General features: G+C 43.3%; 1 protein-coding gene across 1 annotated transcript in view; it reads left to right on the top strand.

The window, feature by feature from the left end:
- The window catches only part of SCAI (suppressor of cancer cell invasion), a 36,951-nt gene extending 20,391 nt beyond the window's left edge, over window positions 1-16,560 (top strand). Inside the window, exons 9-18 of the mRNA XM_083875815.1 lie at window positions 91-243; window positions 424-525; window positions 1,092-1,193; window positions 1,677-1,755; window positions 3,781-3,880; window positions 4,347-4,428; window positions 8,822-8,894; window positions 9,449-9,622; window positions 9,703-9,803; window positions 10,905-16,560. Coding sequence (XP_083731941.1) covers window positions 91-243; window positions 424-525; window positions 1,092-1,193; window positions 1,677-1,755; window positions 3,781-3,880; window positions 4,347-4,428; window positions 8,822-8,894; window positions 9,449-9,622; window positions 9,703-9,803; window positions 10,905-11,054 — 1,116 coding nt within the window. The 3' untranslated portion in view covers window positions 11,055-16,560. The remainder of the gene's footprint in view (window positions 1-90; window positions 244-423; window positions 526-1,091; window positions 1,194-1,676; window positions 1,756-3,780; window positions 3,881-4,346; window positions 4,429-8,821; window positions 8,895-9,448; window positions 9,623-9,702; window positions 9,804-10,904) is intronic.
- The last annotated feature ends 4 nt before the right edge of the window (window positions 16,561-16,564 follow it).

The raw sequence follows: 16,564 nt of genomic DNA, 5'->3' as shown, positions 1-16,564 counted from the left end.
ATTGTAAGTGCTGAGACCTGTGGACTTCTCTCTGACTGCAAATCTGTATGCTTTCCTGAATTCTCGATTTATTCTGGTTGCTTTTTTTAGGCAGATCCTGTCATGGTTTTAAATGATGACAACACCATTGTAATCACCTCTAACAGGCTTTCTGAGACTGGAGCTCCATTGCTGGAGCAGGGAATGATAGTGGGACAGCTTGCTCTTGCAGATGCGCTCATTATTGGGAACTGCAACAACCAGGTAAAGGAAATTCTGGGCACCTGGGTTTGCATCTTTGGAGTCCCCCCCTATGACATCCCTTCTGATCATACAACAGAGATTCCAGCAGAGGAAGGTAGCAAGAGGAAGAGGGTTCTTAAAAATTCTCTCTAAAAATGAATTTATTCACACATAATAATAAACTGTGTGACTCTCTTACAGGTCAAGTTCAGTGAATTAACAATTGACATGTTCCGAATGCTGCAAGCCCTGGAAAGGGAACCCATGAACTTGGCATCACAAATGAACAAACCTGGAATGCAAGTGAGTTCCACTTCAGTAACAAACCTGGCAACATATCTTAACTGGGTTTTTTGTTTGATTGATTGGTTTTAAGTAGTGTACTCCTTCAGTATTGTCTCTGTGCAGAGCAGGTTAGTAAAGGTGGTGTAACTTTCACTAGGAATTAGTGAAGAGTAACTCAAACCCATGGACTCATCAATTACTAAGTCATCTGAAAGTTAAATATCCCCTTCAGAGAAATCATCAAGTGTTCTATCTGGGGCCAAAAGAAAATACGAAGATTTTAATTTTATTTAATTGAGATGAAGTGTGAATTTCGTCACTCATTTCTTGGGTGATACTTGAGAGAGTAAGAAAGCTTTAGTTCACAAGTTTCAGTGATGGATAATTTAAAGTTGTGGTTTGAATACTGTGCATCTTGTTCTACTGTGTAGTAGGAAGTGCAGTATGGGCAGACCTTTTGTGTGGGTAGTGTGTTGGAGATGAGCATTCTAATAAGCAGAAATTTAGAGGGTTATGAAACTGCTTTGATAATATCTGATTGTTGGGTTTTTTTGAGTAGTATTTTGTTTTTTTTCTTTTAACAGGAGTCAACAGAGAAACCAGCCAGGCGGGAAAACCCCCATAAATACCTACTTTATAAACCAACTTTTAGCCAGCTATATACATTTTTAGCAGCATCATTTAAGGTTTGTGAAATTGGTAAATTCATTTGTAATAAAGAGTGCATCAGGAGGTTGTTGCTCTTGAGCACTGTATAACTACTGAATCTCCAGTCCTGTACCCCATTTGAACTGTAAAGAAAGCTTCCTTTGTGAATTGTTTGGGAGTTGGGGTCTGCATGGATCTTGGCGGCTTTTGGGTTCCATACCTTGAAGATCCTCAGATCTGGATAGATACTAAAAGAGTCTGTGTGGAAGCAGATGCTTTCTCAGTGCTGCTTGGAGCTGTAATATCAGCCTAGAGGTTTGTGTGGAGAAAAGTTAGACATTTCATCAGGTGACACTTCTGGTCTGTTGGAAGGGGTATGTGTGGTGGGGCAGGGCAAATCTATGTACAAGAGCAGAGTGGAGGGGAGCCAGAAGCAGGAGTAGCACAATTATAATGACAATGTGTGATAATTCAGTATTAAAATAAACTTGTACCTTTCTTCCCTTGCCACTGGTTACCAGGAGCTGCCTGCCAACAGTGTGCTGCTGATTTACCTGTCTGCCACGGGCGTGTTCCCATCAGGTCGTTCGGATAGTGAAGGTACAATAAAGGAATGCTCCCTGTCATGAACAGGGCTTGAATTCTCTTTATGTTCCAGGACAAGTGACCAAGAAAGATGTCACAAAGCTCCTTTTAAAAGACAACTCAATTTGATTCTCCTGTCTACTTAGTAAGATAGCCTTTATTTTCCACAAACAATAATTGAATCTTTGTGTTTTAATTAGTGTGCATTAACCTGAGAACTTTTCGAAGGACACATCCAGTTTTTGATGCATCTGAAGTATTAAAAGCCTCCGAGTTTGGAAGACCACATGGCTCAGTTGATGCATCAGCACAAAGTTCATAAAATGGCTCAGTGGCACCAGGAGAACATGTGGCCAGGACATGGGTGGTGAAAGGACTCAAGCAGCTGCAGGGACTGGTCTATTTGCACACTCATTAACCTGACAATTCAAGCCCTTCTCATGATTTTTGACAATTCCCCTCACGTCACCGTCCTATTCTTTTCAATCTAGTAGAATATTTGGATGCAGCTGCAATATAAAAGCTGAAAACTGGTTGGCTGAAGTAAACACGGTCCAAAGATCTGTTTATATAATTCAAGAAAAAAAATAAACATTAACATCCTAAATATTGTAAAAACCCCATCTATTTGAGACTTGCATTCCTTTATAAGATGCATGCTTTGTCCTCCCCAGTGCATGATTTATAGAGCTCTCAAAATGTTAAAAGAAAAAAAAAATCCCTGTCAGCTTTGAATGGTGGCAGTGATTTTTTAAAATGCTTTTAACATTTTACTACTTGCTGCAGCTTGGTGATAGGTCCTAACTGAAGTGTGTTCTCTGAAGCCTGTGGTATGTCCCCCTCTCTGCATGTGTTGTTTCAGCTTAAGACCTTTTGGCAGAGGCATCCAGGCTCAGTCACCTGAGGAGCTGCACAGCCAGAGTGCAGCTTTCACTCAATGAATCCATCACAACTGCATTCTTTTAATAAGGTGGTGTGGTCTGCACACAGTTCTGCCTTATTAAAAGGGAGAGCAGCTGCAAGTTGCACTGTGCATTGCCTGCAAGCCGTGTGTTTGGCAGACCATGTGAGGTGTTTGTAACAGTGCTAAATTAATGTTTGTTCTGTTCCTGATTTTGTGTCCCCAAAGCTTCCCTTGAATGGAAAGGCGCCTTGTATCCAAACCTGAAAAAATTGCATTTGGTGGCCAAGTGTGGGTCAGCCAAGTCTGCAAATGTATGACAGAATGAGGAAACCCTAATACTTTATTTTAATAAAGTTAGTGACATTCCATACCCATACCAATGGCAGAAACATTTCTTGGTATCTTGTAGGATTTGATATTTTTTATAGCCTTTGCTTTTGTCTTTGCTCTCCATCAAACATTCAGGGGTAGGCTCAGTTTTGCAAATTCAGCAGAATATTCAGCTTACAGTGTCCAGGGCGTGTGCATGTGAAACTTGTGAATTCTGACTTTGAAATCTTGAAATACAAACATTTGCTACAGATTTGAAATCTGGTTAAAGCTGTTTTGTCCCTTTATCATTCTCTGAGTTCTCTCTTCTCCCCTTTGCAGTGGTAGAGCTGCAAATGACAGTAGTATTTCTAGTCTTTTTGATTCATTTAGCCTTATTTTTTGATCAAATTCTGAATCTGGAATATGCAAACTCATACAGTAATTTTATAAAGGTATTGATTTTCCTGTATCAGACGTGTAATGGGTTTTAATCTTTTTTCTCTATAGTGTAACAAGAGCCAATATTTGGATCATTTGCATTAATGTTTTGTGGGTAAATAGTGAATAATTAAATCAGAAGTTATGAAGTTGCATTCCTTGCTTTTATTTGATAGATGCTGAAACTTCTAAAAAAGCATTAAAAGGGATATGCAGTTAGTGAAGTCTCCACATTCCTCTCCCCCCTCCTTACAAATGTAGTAGTTCAGATTCCCTTAGTTTTCTGGGATTTGTTGTTGCTTCCTCCCTTTCATGTATGTAATCACTATATGTCTATCAGGGGTGAGTTGCTCCTACTGATTTTAGCTTCCTTTTCCCACGTGAAGGTCCGTACGATTTTGGGGGTGTGCTGACCAACAGTAACCGGGACATCATCAATGGGGACGCCATCCACAAGCGCAACCAGTCCTACAAGGAGATGCACTGGTGAGTGTCGTGGTGCACACCTGCAAATTCACAAGAGCCTGTCTTTAATAGAGAAAAGTGCATCAATGCCTCTGGAGTTCAAACTCCTCAGTGCAGGATGTCATAATGGGGATTGGCTTGAAAACTTAGAAATGAATGTGCATCTTTAAATGATTATTTAAATGCTTCAACCTTGCTTATGTAAGTTAATATAAGTTCTTAATTACTGGCAAACTTCAGATCAGTGGTGGATGACTTCTCAAGAAGTTAAACATCTCCTGAACTAATAGGAAGTCCCATAGCCCATATGATAGACAAAATATAGACAATCGTGCAGTTGCTCTCTGAGGATGGATCTGGGGACTGGGGCATGGGTAATTTCTCTGCTTTTTATCTGGCTGTGGGCAACTGTATGGCTGAGACACTTGTGCAGTTTCAGAGCTGTGCAGCAGTTGTGGTGCTCTGAGGTGCCCCTTTCTCTTTGCAGCCTTCACCCTGGAGATCTCTACCCTTTCACCAGAAAGCCCCTGTTCATCATCGTGGATTCTTCAAACAGTGTTGCCTACAAGGTAAGGCCCTTGGAGGCAGTTCCTCGTGTGGTAGGATACAGTGCCAACCCCTAGTTAGCTTACACTTTTAACAGGCTATTTTTTTAAACAGTTTGTATTCAGTCTTTCTTTTCTTTTGAGGTTGTGCATGCTAGTCAGGATCTGACCCTATGAATAGGAACAAGAAGGAGAAGCACATGAACAGCCGCTCATTGGAAAGTAATAAATCCTCCTGGAGGGAAAAAAGGTTCAAGATTTCCAAGGTCTCTGGTGGGAGGTTTACTTTTGTTTTATACCAAAGACAAATCTCGGTGTGTGTGCATGGGGGAGGGAGATAACTAATGTGCTTTTCTTTTTTCCAGTCATCCAACATTCAGTTGCTTTTAAGCAACAGAAAGGAGTCAAAGCATTGAGCCTGATCTTAAAAAACACGGGGTGTCTGTGTCTGAAAAGTGTCTGAACCAAGGAAGTAACAAGCCTCAAATTAGCATCCAGTATTACTGTAGAGTGGTGTTTGCTTGGACATTGAGCCTCCTTCCTGGGGTGCTCTGGACTTACAGGAGAATTGCTCCATGCCAGATCACCTCTGGGAATCTGCAGTTCGGGTAATACAGAAGCAGGCATTGCATTCCTCGTGGCCAGTTGAATCTGGAGAGCATTACACATGTATTTCATTCATGAACGGGGTAATAAGAATGTGCTATATCTGGGGAAAGTGCCACTTCTTCTGTGTTCCTTTTTATAGCTCCATTATGTGCAGTGAGGGAAGGGAACATCCACAGCTGCGTTTCGGAGGAGGAACAGGGACGTCTAGTGGCCAGAGGAACTCGTGCCTTGTTCAGTGTCCACAGGCTGTGCTGTTTGTTTTGAAGGCATGTGTTGGCCAAGGAGAGGTACTAAATCAGTGGTCAGTGTGATTCAGGAGAGTTCTGTATTGAGCCAGGGAGCTCCTGCCTGACAGCCAGATAATGATCTGGCCTCTCTGTTGGGCCTTCAGTTTGTTGTAGCATGATGTATCTCAGAGGGATTTTTAAACACCACTTTATTTAAGTTTGCCACACTAGTTTCAGAGCAAATCTGCTTTTTCTTGAATTCCCTTCCCCATTTAAATGGAGGGAAATACAACTGGAATGATGTCTTTCAGAGAAAGTGAGCATTTGGAAGGGAGTTATTTCCCTATGCTCTTTCATGACATTCATTCCAGTATAATATCAGGGGGATCGGTTTTCTTGCAGGGGAAAAAATATGGCTTGTTTTAGGGTTTTGGTTTGGTTTTGGTTTTTGTACCACCTTCCTCTCTAATAGAATTGTTAAAAGATGTCAAGTGGATCAGTTCTGTAAGAGAGCAAGGCATTCCAGCTCTGAATAGGCTGGGGTTCTGTGTAAAGCTTAGGGCAAAGGACTTATTTGATGCAATGGATTTCCACATGTTGGTCTTGTGAGAATAATGTCAAGTGTTTACAGTAGAATTTGCTTTTTGTATTACATTTAAATTTGATAATTGAGTTTTCTTTAGATTTTATGGGGCACACAGTAAGCAACTGTAACCTCCATTGAGTTTCTTTTTCTGTTCTGCAGTGAACTGACAGGGGTGTAAAACCCACCAGTCTGTTCAGCACAGCTGGTAGCCAGAGCATCCAGCTCTGCCTGTGTGGAAGGAGTACAGAAATGTGAGCTCTGGAAGTATTTAAGGACAGGATTATAGAAGTGGCTGCTAGGAGCACTGACCCAGATCAGAATAGTGTGGGCAAAACTATGAGGAACCTGAAAAGAAATATGTTCAGCATTCCAGAAGTGACATTCACCTTCCTCATCTCTTGCCACTGAACATAGGCAGATGTGTGAGGGCACTGGTTTAGGTGTCTTGTTCTGCCTTCCACTGAAGGTTCTCTGTGGCAGAGCTCTCAAGGTCAGTGTTTCCAGCCCTTGTACACTCCTGCCTGTGGTTGTGCTGGGTCCTTGTCCCCAGAGTGTCCTGACAGAGCTGTCCTGCCACTGTCCCCCAGCGGGCTGGGACGTGTCTGGAGGCTCAAGTGCTGGCATCAACAAAGAGGTTCTCTGCAACCCTGTGAGGAATTGAAGTCAATACTGACTTTTTTCCACATGGCTGCTCTGATCTTTCCTGATAGGACAGGAGCTATCCTGACATTTAAATGTCACTGCCAGCAGTACTGGCAGGAACAGCAACTGCTCACACATCTTTTTCTGCAGCCCGTTCCTGCTCTCCTGCACGCATCCCCGTCCTCTCCCTCTCTCTGGAGGACTTAAATGGTGATGACTGAAAGTATGTCCTGCCAGGAAGTGACTTGCCAGTTTGTCAAATCAGCAGCACTTGAACAGCTTCCTCCCCTGTATATTTAGCTGAAAGTGGAAGATAACTGCAAATCGAGCATATCTGCTGAAAGCCGTGAAAATTTTTTTTAACACTTCCATTTAAATATAGCTGTCTGTGTGTTCTTGAAGGTTACCACTGCATATGTGGATGAAATAATATTTTTAAATCCATATCTTCCTGTAGCTGTGGTTGTCTAGGATCTTGGTAAAATGCAAAGTCTTAAAACCAAACCAAACCAAAACCTCCAGCCATTGAGAATGCAAGGCCTCTGTCAGTGATGTGTTTTAAATACTTAGCTTAGCAAAGCTTAAATGTGAAGTGACTTCTTTTGGATATGATGGGTAGTTCTTTCTTGGAAGGAGGTGTACATGACATGCATTGTAAAAATCAGCAATACTTCTGTTGGAAAACTTGAGTACTGAAGTCAAAAACCAGTCAATTTTGAAACAAAATGTGGTTTATCCTTTTTGGAGTTGTCCATGCACTGAAGGATGGGGCATTCCACATCCAGACCTCCTGTCAACATCTGGATTGCAGGGCAGGTTTTCCTGGCTTGACCTCTCCTGGGACAGAGTCCAGAGTGCTCTCAGCCAGTTCCTGAGACCCACAAGTGACCCAGGGGTGCTCTTGGCTCTTGGACTGCAGGGGCTGTTCTCACTGGAGGCGTGGCTGCTTTGGTCTGTAACTGGGTGACACACAATGGAATTAATTAAACATGTCAATCTGCTCATGGTACTGAGCATATGAGTTACTGGAGAAGGTAAAACCTTGCCAGTGTGTGTACAGTTCAAACCAGCTTTGTCTGGGGTGATTCCTGGAGTTTGAATTGTTTCTTTCACCAGTTCCTGGGCTGGCCTGTTGTTACTGTCTGCAAGGGAGTTGTCTTTGTTTCTTCCTTAGAGACCAAACCTTAGTATCCAGCATTATCAGTCTTGCCTGGGCTCCTAACGAACCAGAAGGGTTTTTGGCACTACTCAGCTCTCTGTCAGAGATGGGAAATGTTTTATTTTGATTAGACTAGATTTTTGTCTCTAGTATTTAACAGATTTAGATGAAATTAATTCTGTAAAACTAATATAACTGGAATATACTGTCTGGAAGGGAAAGTTCATTTGGATTATGCAGAGGCCAAAAGGAATTAAAAAATTAATTTTCTGAGGATTCTGCACAAGCAAATACTAGTGGTGTTTTGTGTCTTACACTTGTAAACTGCAATCTTAAGAATCTAATCTGCAGATATGTGTGTGGCACTTGTATGCTCTGGAGGCAGGGTTTGAGTCTGTGCTCTGAGAAGATGCAGACACAATCACATTTTCTATAGCTTTGCAAGCCTTCAGTTTCAGGAAACCTGTTCTGGTGACATCTAATGAGGTTGTGTGCATGATTTTTGTCTTTTTTTCCTTTATGATATTTGTTTACTGTCAGACAGATACACAGTAGGACTGTTACCTGGTAAATATTGGTGAAAGTAGACAGTGGTGATATTTCAGGTTCTGGAGAAATTCTTGTGTAATTGGACTCTTTGGCAACATTTAAGGTGCTGGTGAAAGAGGCATGAAATGAGGCTGTAAAATGAAGGTTCAGTACAGGAGATGTTAAGGTTGTGGCATACTTACTTTAAAGGAAACTTAATTTAAGAATTTTCTCTGGGCTGTCCTGTTTCATCAGACACAGCTCCTCCTGGTAAAAAGAAAAGGGGAAAGAAATGGTTTTGACTGGGCAGTTCAGTTGGTCTTGAGGGAAGATGCTAAACCAAATTGCTTTCACTTTTACTGCAGGGTATGATTTTTTTATTTTCAAGTGGTATGTTACTACTGAAAGCCATATTTCAATGAAATTAGTGTCTGCCATCAGTAGCAATGAAATGAGAGTATTGTAATTCCTTTAAAATGTAGTTGGTTATATTCCTTCTGTGCTGTGATCTCTGAGTAAGTGAACTTGTCAGGCTCATTGCCAATGCTGAGCTGTGTGAAGGGCATTAGTGTCTTCTGTCATTAATATGATTTGTACCCTTGACTTGCTGAATATTTAAGGCAAGCAAAGTGACCATCAATACTTCAAAATTCTTATCTGTTACAGAATTTCACAAACTTATTTGGACAACCATTGGTGTGCTTGCTTTCACCAACAGCATATCCAAAAGCATTACAAGGTATGTGCAGTATTGCATTTCCCAACAAGCTGCAGTTGCATCACCTGTTTCTATCCCAAAGAGAACTTAGATTCCTCAGGAAAAGACAGCTTTTCACTAATGTGTAACCCCTAAATCAGGTTACCCATCCCTGAAGTAGTATAATAAAGTTTAGCTATTGTATGTGGTAAATAATTTGTTCCAACGCTGATGACATTTCTACAGATGGCTCCAACAAGAGCTGGGAGCAAAGGCTGTCCTACACAGGGACTGAGGAAGTGGCCAGCCCAGTGTGGGCTGATGGTGGTTATTACAACTCTGCTCCCTTTCTGGGAGCAAAAAAGCTGCCCAGAGTCAGTTAAGGTGTCTTGGTGTTAAATGCACGTCTCCAGCAAGCCTTTATTGGCAGTCATTGATCAGGCTGCACAAGAGAAGGTATAACTAACTAACACACAGGAGTAGCTCCTCTGCCATGGAATTTAGCGGGTGAGCAACTTTGTTGTGCGGCAGGGACAGCGTTTCTGTTTCGGGTGCCAAATGTATCCCTTTGTCTATTGATTTATTTTTCCTTTTAGATCAGTCTCAGCGGGGTAGCCTCTTCACACTCTTTCTGAACAATCCGTTAATGGCATTCCTGTTTGTCTCTGGATTATCAAGCATGCGCCGAGGATTGTGGGAGAAGTGTCAGGATTACCTCAGAAAAATCAACCGGGACATTGCCCAGCTGCTGACCCACTCCCGATCCATAGGTATGGCCTGGCCAGGCACAGCTGAGCCTTTGGGGGAGTTGGAGCCTTTCTAAACTTAGCTTTCTTTGCCTTCTGCACAGATCAGTCCTTCCTTCAGTTTTTTGGGGATGAATTTCTTCGCTTGCTTCTCACAAGATTTATCTTCTGTTCGGCCACTATGAGGATGCACAAAATCTTCCGGGTATGCAGGGATGTCTGTGCTCTGTGGGAGCTCCAGGCCAGAGCCTGTGGAACTGTCCTGGCTCAAGTGGGAGGGTCCAAGGGCTGAGCAGATCTGGGTGACTTCAGAAAGGTGACTGATGTCACATGCTGTTCCTGCAGCTTGCACTGAGGCTGTGCCTTTGTGTCTCTCCAAAGGCACGAAGCCTTTGCCTTGCAGGAGCCTCAGTCCTGCACATAACACAGCAGGCACACTCCAGTTCAATTATGTCTCTCTGGACAGCCTTGTCTGCTCAAAAAATTCCTCTGAATAATTTAAGATTATTATTTCTACACAACCAAAAAGGTATAGAACAAGAATATAAGAGGAAGTGGGGAGGAGTGGGTCATTATTTCTGGAATGTATTCATGTGAATGGTTTTGAAAGGTCTTTGAAGTGTAAATGAATACACTAAATAGGAAGATGGTATTTTGCCTCCCTATTGGTTAAAGCTGTGCCAACAGAGAAGTCTGCTCTGGATCTACACCATTTTATGTGAGTGTTGGCATGTAAACTGCCTGCTCCATTTTAAATACTGCAGGGAAAAACAAGACTAGGGCATTGAAAGGTGCAGTATTCAGTTGTGGAACTGCAGATGTCCAGCAGCTCTCCAAGCCTAAGTGAGCTACCTGGGCTGCTCTGATACCAGGGAAAAGAAGTAGGTCTGTGTTAGTGGGGAGAGATTTGCCTCCAGTGTCTTAGATATTTGTTTTAGGATGAGATGAATCTCCCACTGGAGATGCTTACATGTCTGTAATTTCAAGAAATGAACTCCAGCCTAGTAGGTAAGTGCAGGTGAATTTTTTTTTTGTCTCTTTTAGTGTTTTTTTTTTTTTTGTTTTTGTTTTTTTTTCTGCAAAGCCTCAGTGAACATACCAATAATTATCTGAGATGAACAGACATTTGTATTACCACTGTGACCATCTCAGAGTCAATGGAAAAAGAAAACTGAAAATTGTAGAATATTTTCTGTCTCTGTGCCATACTGAATAGATTAGGGTGAAATTGGCCTTTTGCAGTCTTCTTCCTAGAGGGTGTGAAAGAAATGAGTGTCTGATTCTCTTTGTTTTCACTGTCATCTAGCAGGAGACTCGAAATTATCCTGAATCTTATCCTCAGCTGCCAAGAGATGAGACGGTGGAGAACCCTCACCTCCAAAAGCACATTTTGGAGCTGGCTTCCATACTGGATGTTAGGAATGTTTTCCTGGAAAACACACTCGATGACTATTAAAAGAAACTGTCTTACTGCAAGGGGATTCCCTGGCCACAGATTTTGAATGGTGCAGTTTTATAATGTGAAAATCATAAAAGGAAGTACTTGATTTTATTTTTAAATTTAGGACCATTATTTTAAAAAGTAATAATAAACAGCTGCTAGTTGAGCTGTTCCATTCTGTATGGGGTCAATTTTATAAGCAGAAGTTTTCATGTCTTTTAAATGTTAAACTAAAGAATCACTGGAGGTTTATTTCTGGTCTTGTGGCTGTCAACCACATTTCCAACAGCTGATCCTAAGCATAGAAGTATTATTGGTTACCTTTAGCCCACATTTGTGGAAATCCTTTATTTTTATACAATTTTAAGAAATTGGAAAGAAAAAAAATCAACAGAAAAAACCCAATATTTTATCCCCAAAGAGTTTGGATTTGAAATGGTAAAGATGGAACCACACAGTGCAAACCAACAATAGCAATAATACAGATTCCTTCATAACAAATATATTTTTTCAGATTTAGGGAAGTGAGGAGACAAAACTGTGGACAATTAAGTTGCATTTGGAGCAGTGCTTTGAAGTGAATTTGTAAAGATACTTAATGCTCCCTATAAGTTTGATGCAGCAGTTTTCTGTATGAACTGTGTATTGCTGGCCAAGGGCCTGGTTGGGCAGGTGGTCAGTAGGTGAACAAACTGCAAACCCTGAAAGTTGGCCCCCATCTCTCACTGTCATGTGGGGCATCCTGCCACAGGAGGAGGGGGCATCCTTCAGTTTGAGGTACTATTTAGAAATTCCGGAATTTCCAGCAGGTGTTACCCCTGCTTTCAGTGTGTGGATGGAATGTGTGGCTCCCACAGCATGACCACTCCCTGACAGGAGCTGAGAGGATGTCCTGTACAGTGCTGTACCTGTCACTCGTGTGTCTGACCCCTCTGTGCCACAGCCCCTTGCCCCAGGAGAGGTGCTGATGTTCCCCTTGCAGGTGAAACCAAGTGGGAGCTGCCATAACCCCCTGGATGTTTTGCATGTCCCCCCATGGCTCAGTCCTGCCCTGGAACCAGGAGCAGTGAAGGGCTCCCCAGCCCAGGAGCGCAGCATGGGTGTCTGCAGGAGGACAGTGGCCTTTGGGAAGGAGCAGGCTGGAGAAGACTCCTGTGCCTGCTGGGAAGAGTGCTGGCTGGTTCATTTGGGACTGCACTGCCTGCCCTGCAGAGCTAGAGGAGCTCCTGGCAGTGCAGGGTGAGCAAGGATGAGGGAATGGAGATACTTTAAAATAATAAATGGAAAAGCCAATTGTCACTGTTCCATGGGTTGCTAGAAAAGAAGTGAGAGGACAAGTCCAATCCATGCTTTTTGTTGGACCCCAGCCATGCCTCTGTGCTTAGGTGGAAACAGTGCAGAACTTGGTGACTGCTGTAGTATTATGGCAATCCTGGGTGCAGAGCATCACCCAGGGTGTGATCTGGTCAGCCAGAACAGCACTGATGGATCCACTCTGCTGAGGGAGCACAGTGTGGAACAGCAGGAACGGCTGCAGTGTAGCTGGGGAGTTTGCATGAAGGTTCTTTGTAGCTGAGCTGAAGCTTGGACCATCCATTATTTCCCAAGTGTACAAAATCCTGTGAATGCTTGTGTTTGTCCTAAGCAGTCTTGAAGCTGGTACATTGAGACCCCCCCCTTGGTGCTGCTCTTTGGACTCTGGCAGGACTTAATTTCCCGGGCTGTGGAGTCTGTTCTAACGAGTGTGTGTTCGTGTGTGTGCATGTGTGTGCTCGGCGTTTGTGTGTGTATGTACAGTACACATATATCTACTGGCTGGTGTAAATTGTAAATATGTATATATGTATAGGTACTTGTATATGTATTAAAAAGAATGAACCACTACAATGTCTAGATACAAAATTTATATATACACACATACGCCATGTTGGGTGTATTCCACAAGGTGCTGCAGATCATTTGTGGTTGTACTAAAGGTTATTATGGCTCTTCTTCCACTGTAATTTGCTGTTTCCAGGGACTTACCCTTGGACCTTGAAGTAGTTGATAACTGATTCCAGGTACAGGAGCCCTTAGTTAGCCTGGGGAATGGGTACCCCTGTATGTATTACAGTGATAAGATCCATGTATTTACTGTGAAGCTGATCCCTGCCTTTCTGCCTGGTAGGAGGTTCCCAGTTGCTAAAATGTGGGATTGTATGTGGAGGCTAAAGATGCAGAAAGCCTTTAATGCAGCAGCAAGTGATTTGCCCTGCCTGCTGTTCCTCTACCAGCTTGCATGGAAAAAGGGAATTGAGTTTTCCCCAGCTCACTGCCTTCCAACCAAATGCTTTTGCTTTGCTTTAGCTTTTGCTTTGATGAAGCTATTCTCATTTTGTTCCCATCTCTGTGGAAAAGAAAAAAGTATGCTGTTTCCATGCATAGGAGTGATGATGATGATTCCACTCGTGCAGGCTGGTGAACCTCTGGGACATTGCTTGTGAACTGACTGGGAAAGCCTTGGTGGTCCTCACCTTTATTTAGCCAGGCTGATGTGGGGAGTCCTTGCCTGTGACCTGAGAGGCTTCTACCATTTGCAGCCCTTCAAGAAAGTTCTGTTTGCTTTTTGCCAATGTAGATTTCATCAGAGAAGAATGCACTTTTTAAAATACAAAATGCCCTGAAGAACCTGGAATGTAGGAGGAGAATATAGGCCTTGAAAATTAGTTCAGAAGTTGAATCTAGCAGCAATGACTAATGTCCAAGTCAGAAATTAATTCTTGAGGTTCCTAATTCTCCTCTTACCTGCTGATCTTTGTTAGAAGGTCCAGTGCTGGGACATTCAAAGATAAAGATTTTACTCCTGTTGTGTTGGGAGGAGTATGGAATTGTACTGTGGAAGCAGAGGGCTCATACCCTCTGTTTGCCCTAGCTGTAGCTAGGATGAGTGTCTGGTCTTGGATTTTGAGCCCCTTCTTTCCCACCCAAAGAACTGCATTCAAGATGAAAATGTTGATATTTTCCCCTCCAAGTAAAAGCTTGTCTTGTTTGAGCTAAGTCATTCTAAACTTGTGCTACTGTGTGCTCTGTGCTATGGTCGTAGGTACCTCTCGGTGTATGCTTGTGTGTACTGAAGAAAATCTGGTTTCTGTATCTCGCAGTCCTCAGTGTGGAAGCGAAGCAAAACTGAACCATTTTTAAGTGAGAAGAGAACAAATCCTTTTCTTCTCAGGCCTGATGCCTTCCCTGTTGTCTCGCTCTCCCTTTCTCCATGTATCTTTATTACTTATATTAGCAGAGAAGACTTGCCAGCACCAGGCAATGCCAAATTAAAGGGGTAAATTCTGCATGTAATACATTGAGAGGACAAGGTGAACTGGACCAGCTGAGTCCTTACAGGACTGCTCCTGCCTGGCTCCCTACTCTCTGCATGTGGTGTGCTCAGATGAATCCTGCTCCCACAGTAGGTTTGTGCTCCTGCTCAAACTGGCTTTGGAACATCTTGCCAAAGTTACTGCTGCTGCCTTTTTTCCTCTTTGATTTCTCAAAGTAACAGTGATAGGGCAATGCAGCGTTATTGTCTTTAATGCTCTGGTTTTTAGTTCCTCTTGGGATGTGATGTGTCATTTTGCTTTGTGCTCCAGCTAAATGAAGCACTAACTTCCATGAGCTGCACAAACAGGACTTGCTCCCTGGAGCGCATTCTTGAGAAGTTTCAGCACCTTTCTGTGAGTAGTTCATCAAAATGATGTCTGTCAAGTCATGACTGACTAAACCTCTCAAGACTGTTCCCCAGGGAGATGTGCAGAGCTGTTTTTAAAAAGTCATAAAAAATAGATGGGGGCAACAGGAAATTTGGCTTCAGCTAATCATCTTCAAGAGGTATTATGTGAGTAGCTCTGGTCAGGCTTCTCCCCTATGGATGGGATGGAGGTGCTATTCCATAGCCTATCCCTGGCATGAGTTAGGAAGTACCTCCCCTGCCTCACCACCTCCTGTGTCCTGTAACCATGCTTTGCTGCAAATCTGCTCCTTCCCAAAGCTAAAAATCTTGGAATCTGTCTGAATAATCTTGGAATCTGTCTGTTTTGTCTTGAGGATTTTTTGTAAAAGCTTTACTTGTATTTGACTCCTCAGTAACTGTCCGAGTGCAGCTCAGTGGTGCAGCAGCCTCACTCAGTTGTGGGTGTGTTGGTAGCTGGTCTGTGGTGGCTGTGACTGCTCCTGGGGCTGAGGGAGCTCTGCAGGCAGGAACAGTGATATGAACAAGGGAAAAAAAATTGAATACAGAGAGCTGGAAACTGCTCTGTGTTCCTTGTAAAGTCAGACTGGACACAGCAGCTGGGACAAAGCTCTCTAGAGCAGATTACACACTCCTGAAGGAGCTCTCTTATATTGTAACACCAGACTCTTAGAGCAATACTGTTCTGTGACCAAATGTATTCAGGTGCTGTGAAGATCAATAGAGATTTGCTCAATAGAGCAGAGGACACACGTAACTGATTAGATGTAGGAGTGACAGTCAGCCACTTTCTGTTTTCCTGTCTAAACCTATACTATGCCAAGACTGAGGAGAGCTAGTTCAGGATTTCTGAATCTGACATGTTTTTTGGTTAAGGACTGTCTCTGAATTCTGCCCAGATGCACACATAGATGTTTTGTTCCTGGTTTCAGTCCCATTGGGAGCAGACTCCAGCACAGCTCGCTGGCCTGCAGGAGCCCCAGAACAGAACAGATCTCAGCAACCCAGTCCCAGGAGCTGCTCCTTGCAGAATAAGCCCTGCTGGGAGGATCTGGCCCCTTGTTTATTATCATTCTGCCATTGAACTGGTTTGTTGGGAGCAGGATTTTGCCTCATGCAGGCTGAAAAAGCACAAGTTGCTTCTGGCCCAGCGAGAAGGATGAGGGGAGTGCAGGTGGGAGCGTTTGGGAATGCAGAGGGCCCGTGCAGGGAGCCTTTTGCCTCTCTGAGAATCAAATTATTTATTACCAAAAGTAATTTTATAGTGAATTGGTTTAAAGTTATTTTACAGCTGTGTGCCTGTATATCGTATTTTGGTAAAAACGGATATTTTCCTTAAAATATATAGAGATATATAAATAAACTTTTTTTTGGAGCAAATGGACTTTTTTTGCAAAGGGATCTGTAATCGCCAAAGCAGTGTGATGCCAGAAGCGACTCTGGGGAGGAAAGAAGCGTGTTTGTGTCACCGCTGGACACTGCGGGGAGAAGCCAAAGCCGCGATGGAACTGGGCCCTGCCGCTTGTCCTCACACCGAGCGCCAGCCCCGCGTCCCGCTCCTCACCGCTTATTCCAGCCTTTCCAGAGACTTTGGAGCAGATTTCCGTTCGCTTTTGTCCCCGCCCGGTGTTGGCGGTTGTGCCGTGTCCGAGCCGTTCGCTGTCCTGTCCCTGTCCCGGGCACGGCCGCGCAGGCCCCGCCGGCGGACTGTGCTGTCAATAAACCGTGGTAAACGCTCCTGCCCAGGCGCCTGGTCCGCTGAGGGACTGAGGGACTGAGGGAGGGCCGGACTGAGGGAGGAGAG

The sequence above is a fragment of the Zosterops lateralis genome, assembly GCF_965231275.1.
Source record: "Zosterops lateralis genome assembly, chromosome: 20".
NCBI classification, from domain to species: Eukaryota; Metazoa; Chordata; class Aves; order Passeriformes; family Zosteropidae; genus Zosterops; species Zosterops lateralis.
Note: the sequence above shows the minus strand (reverse complement) of the source record. Positions and strands in the feature narration are given on the sequence as shown.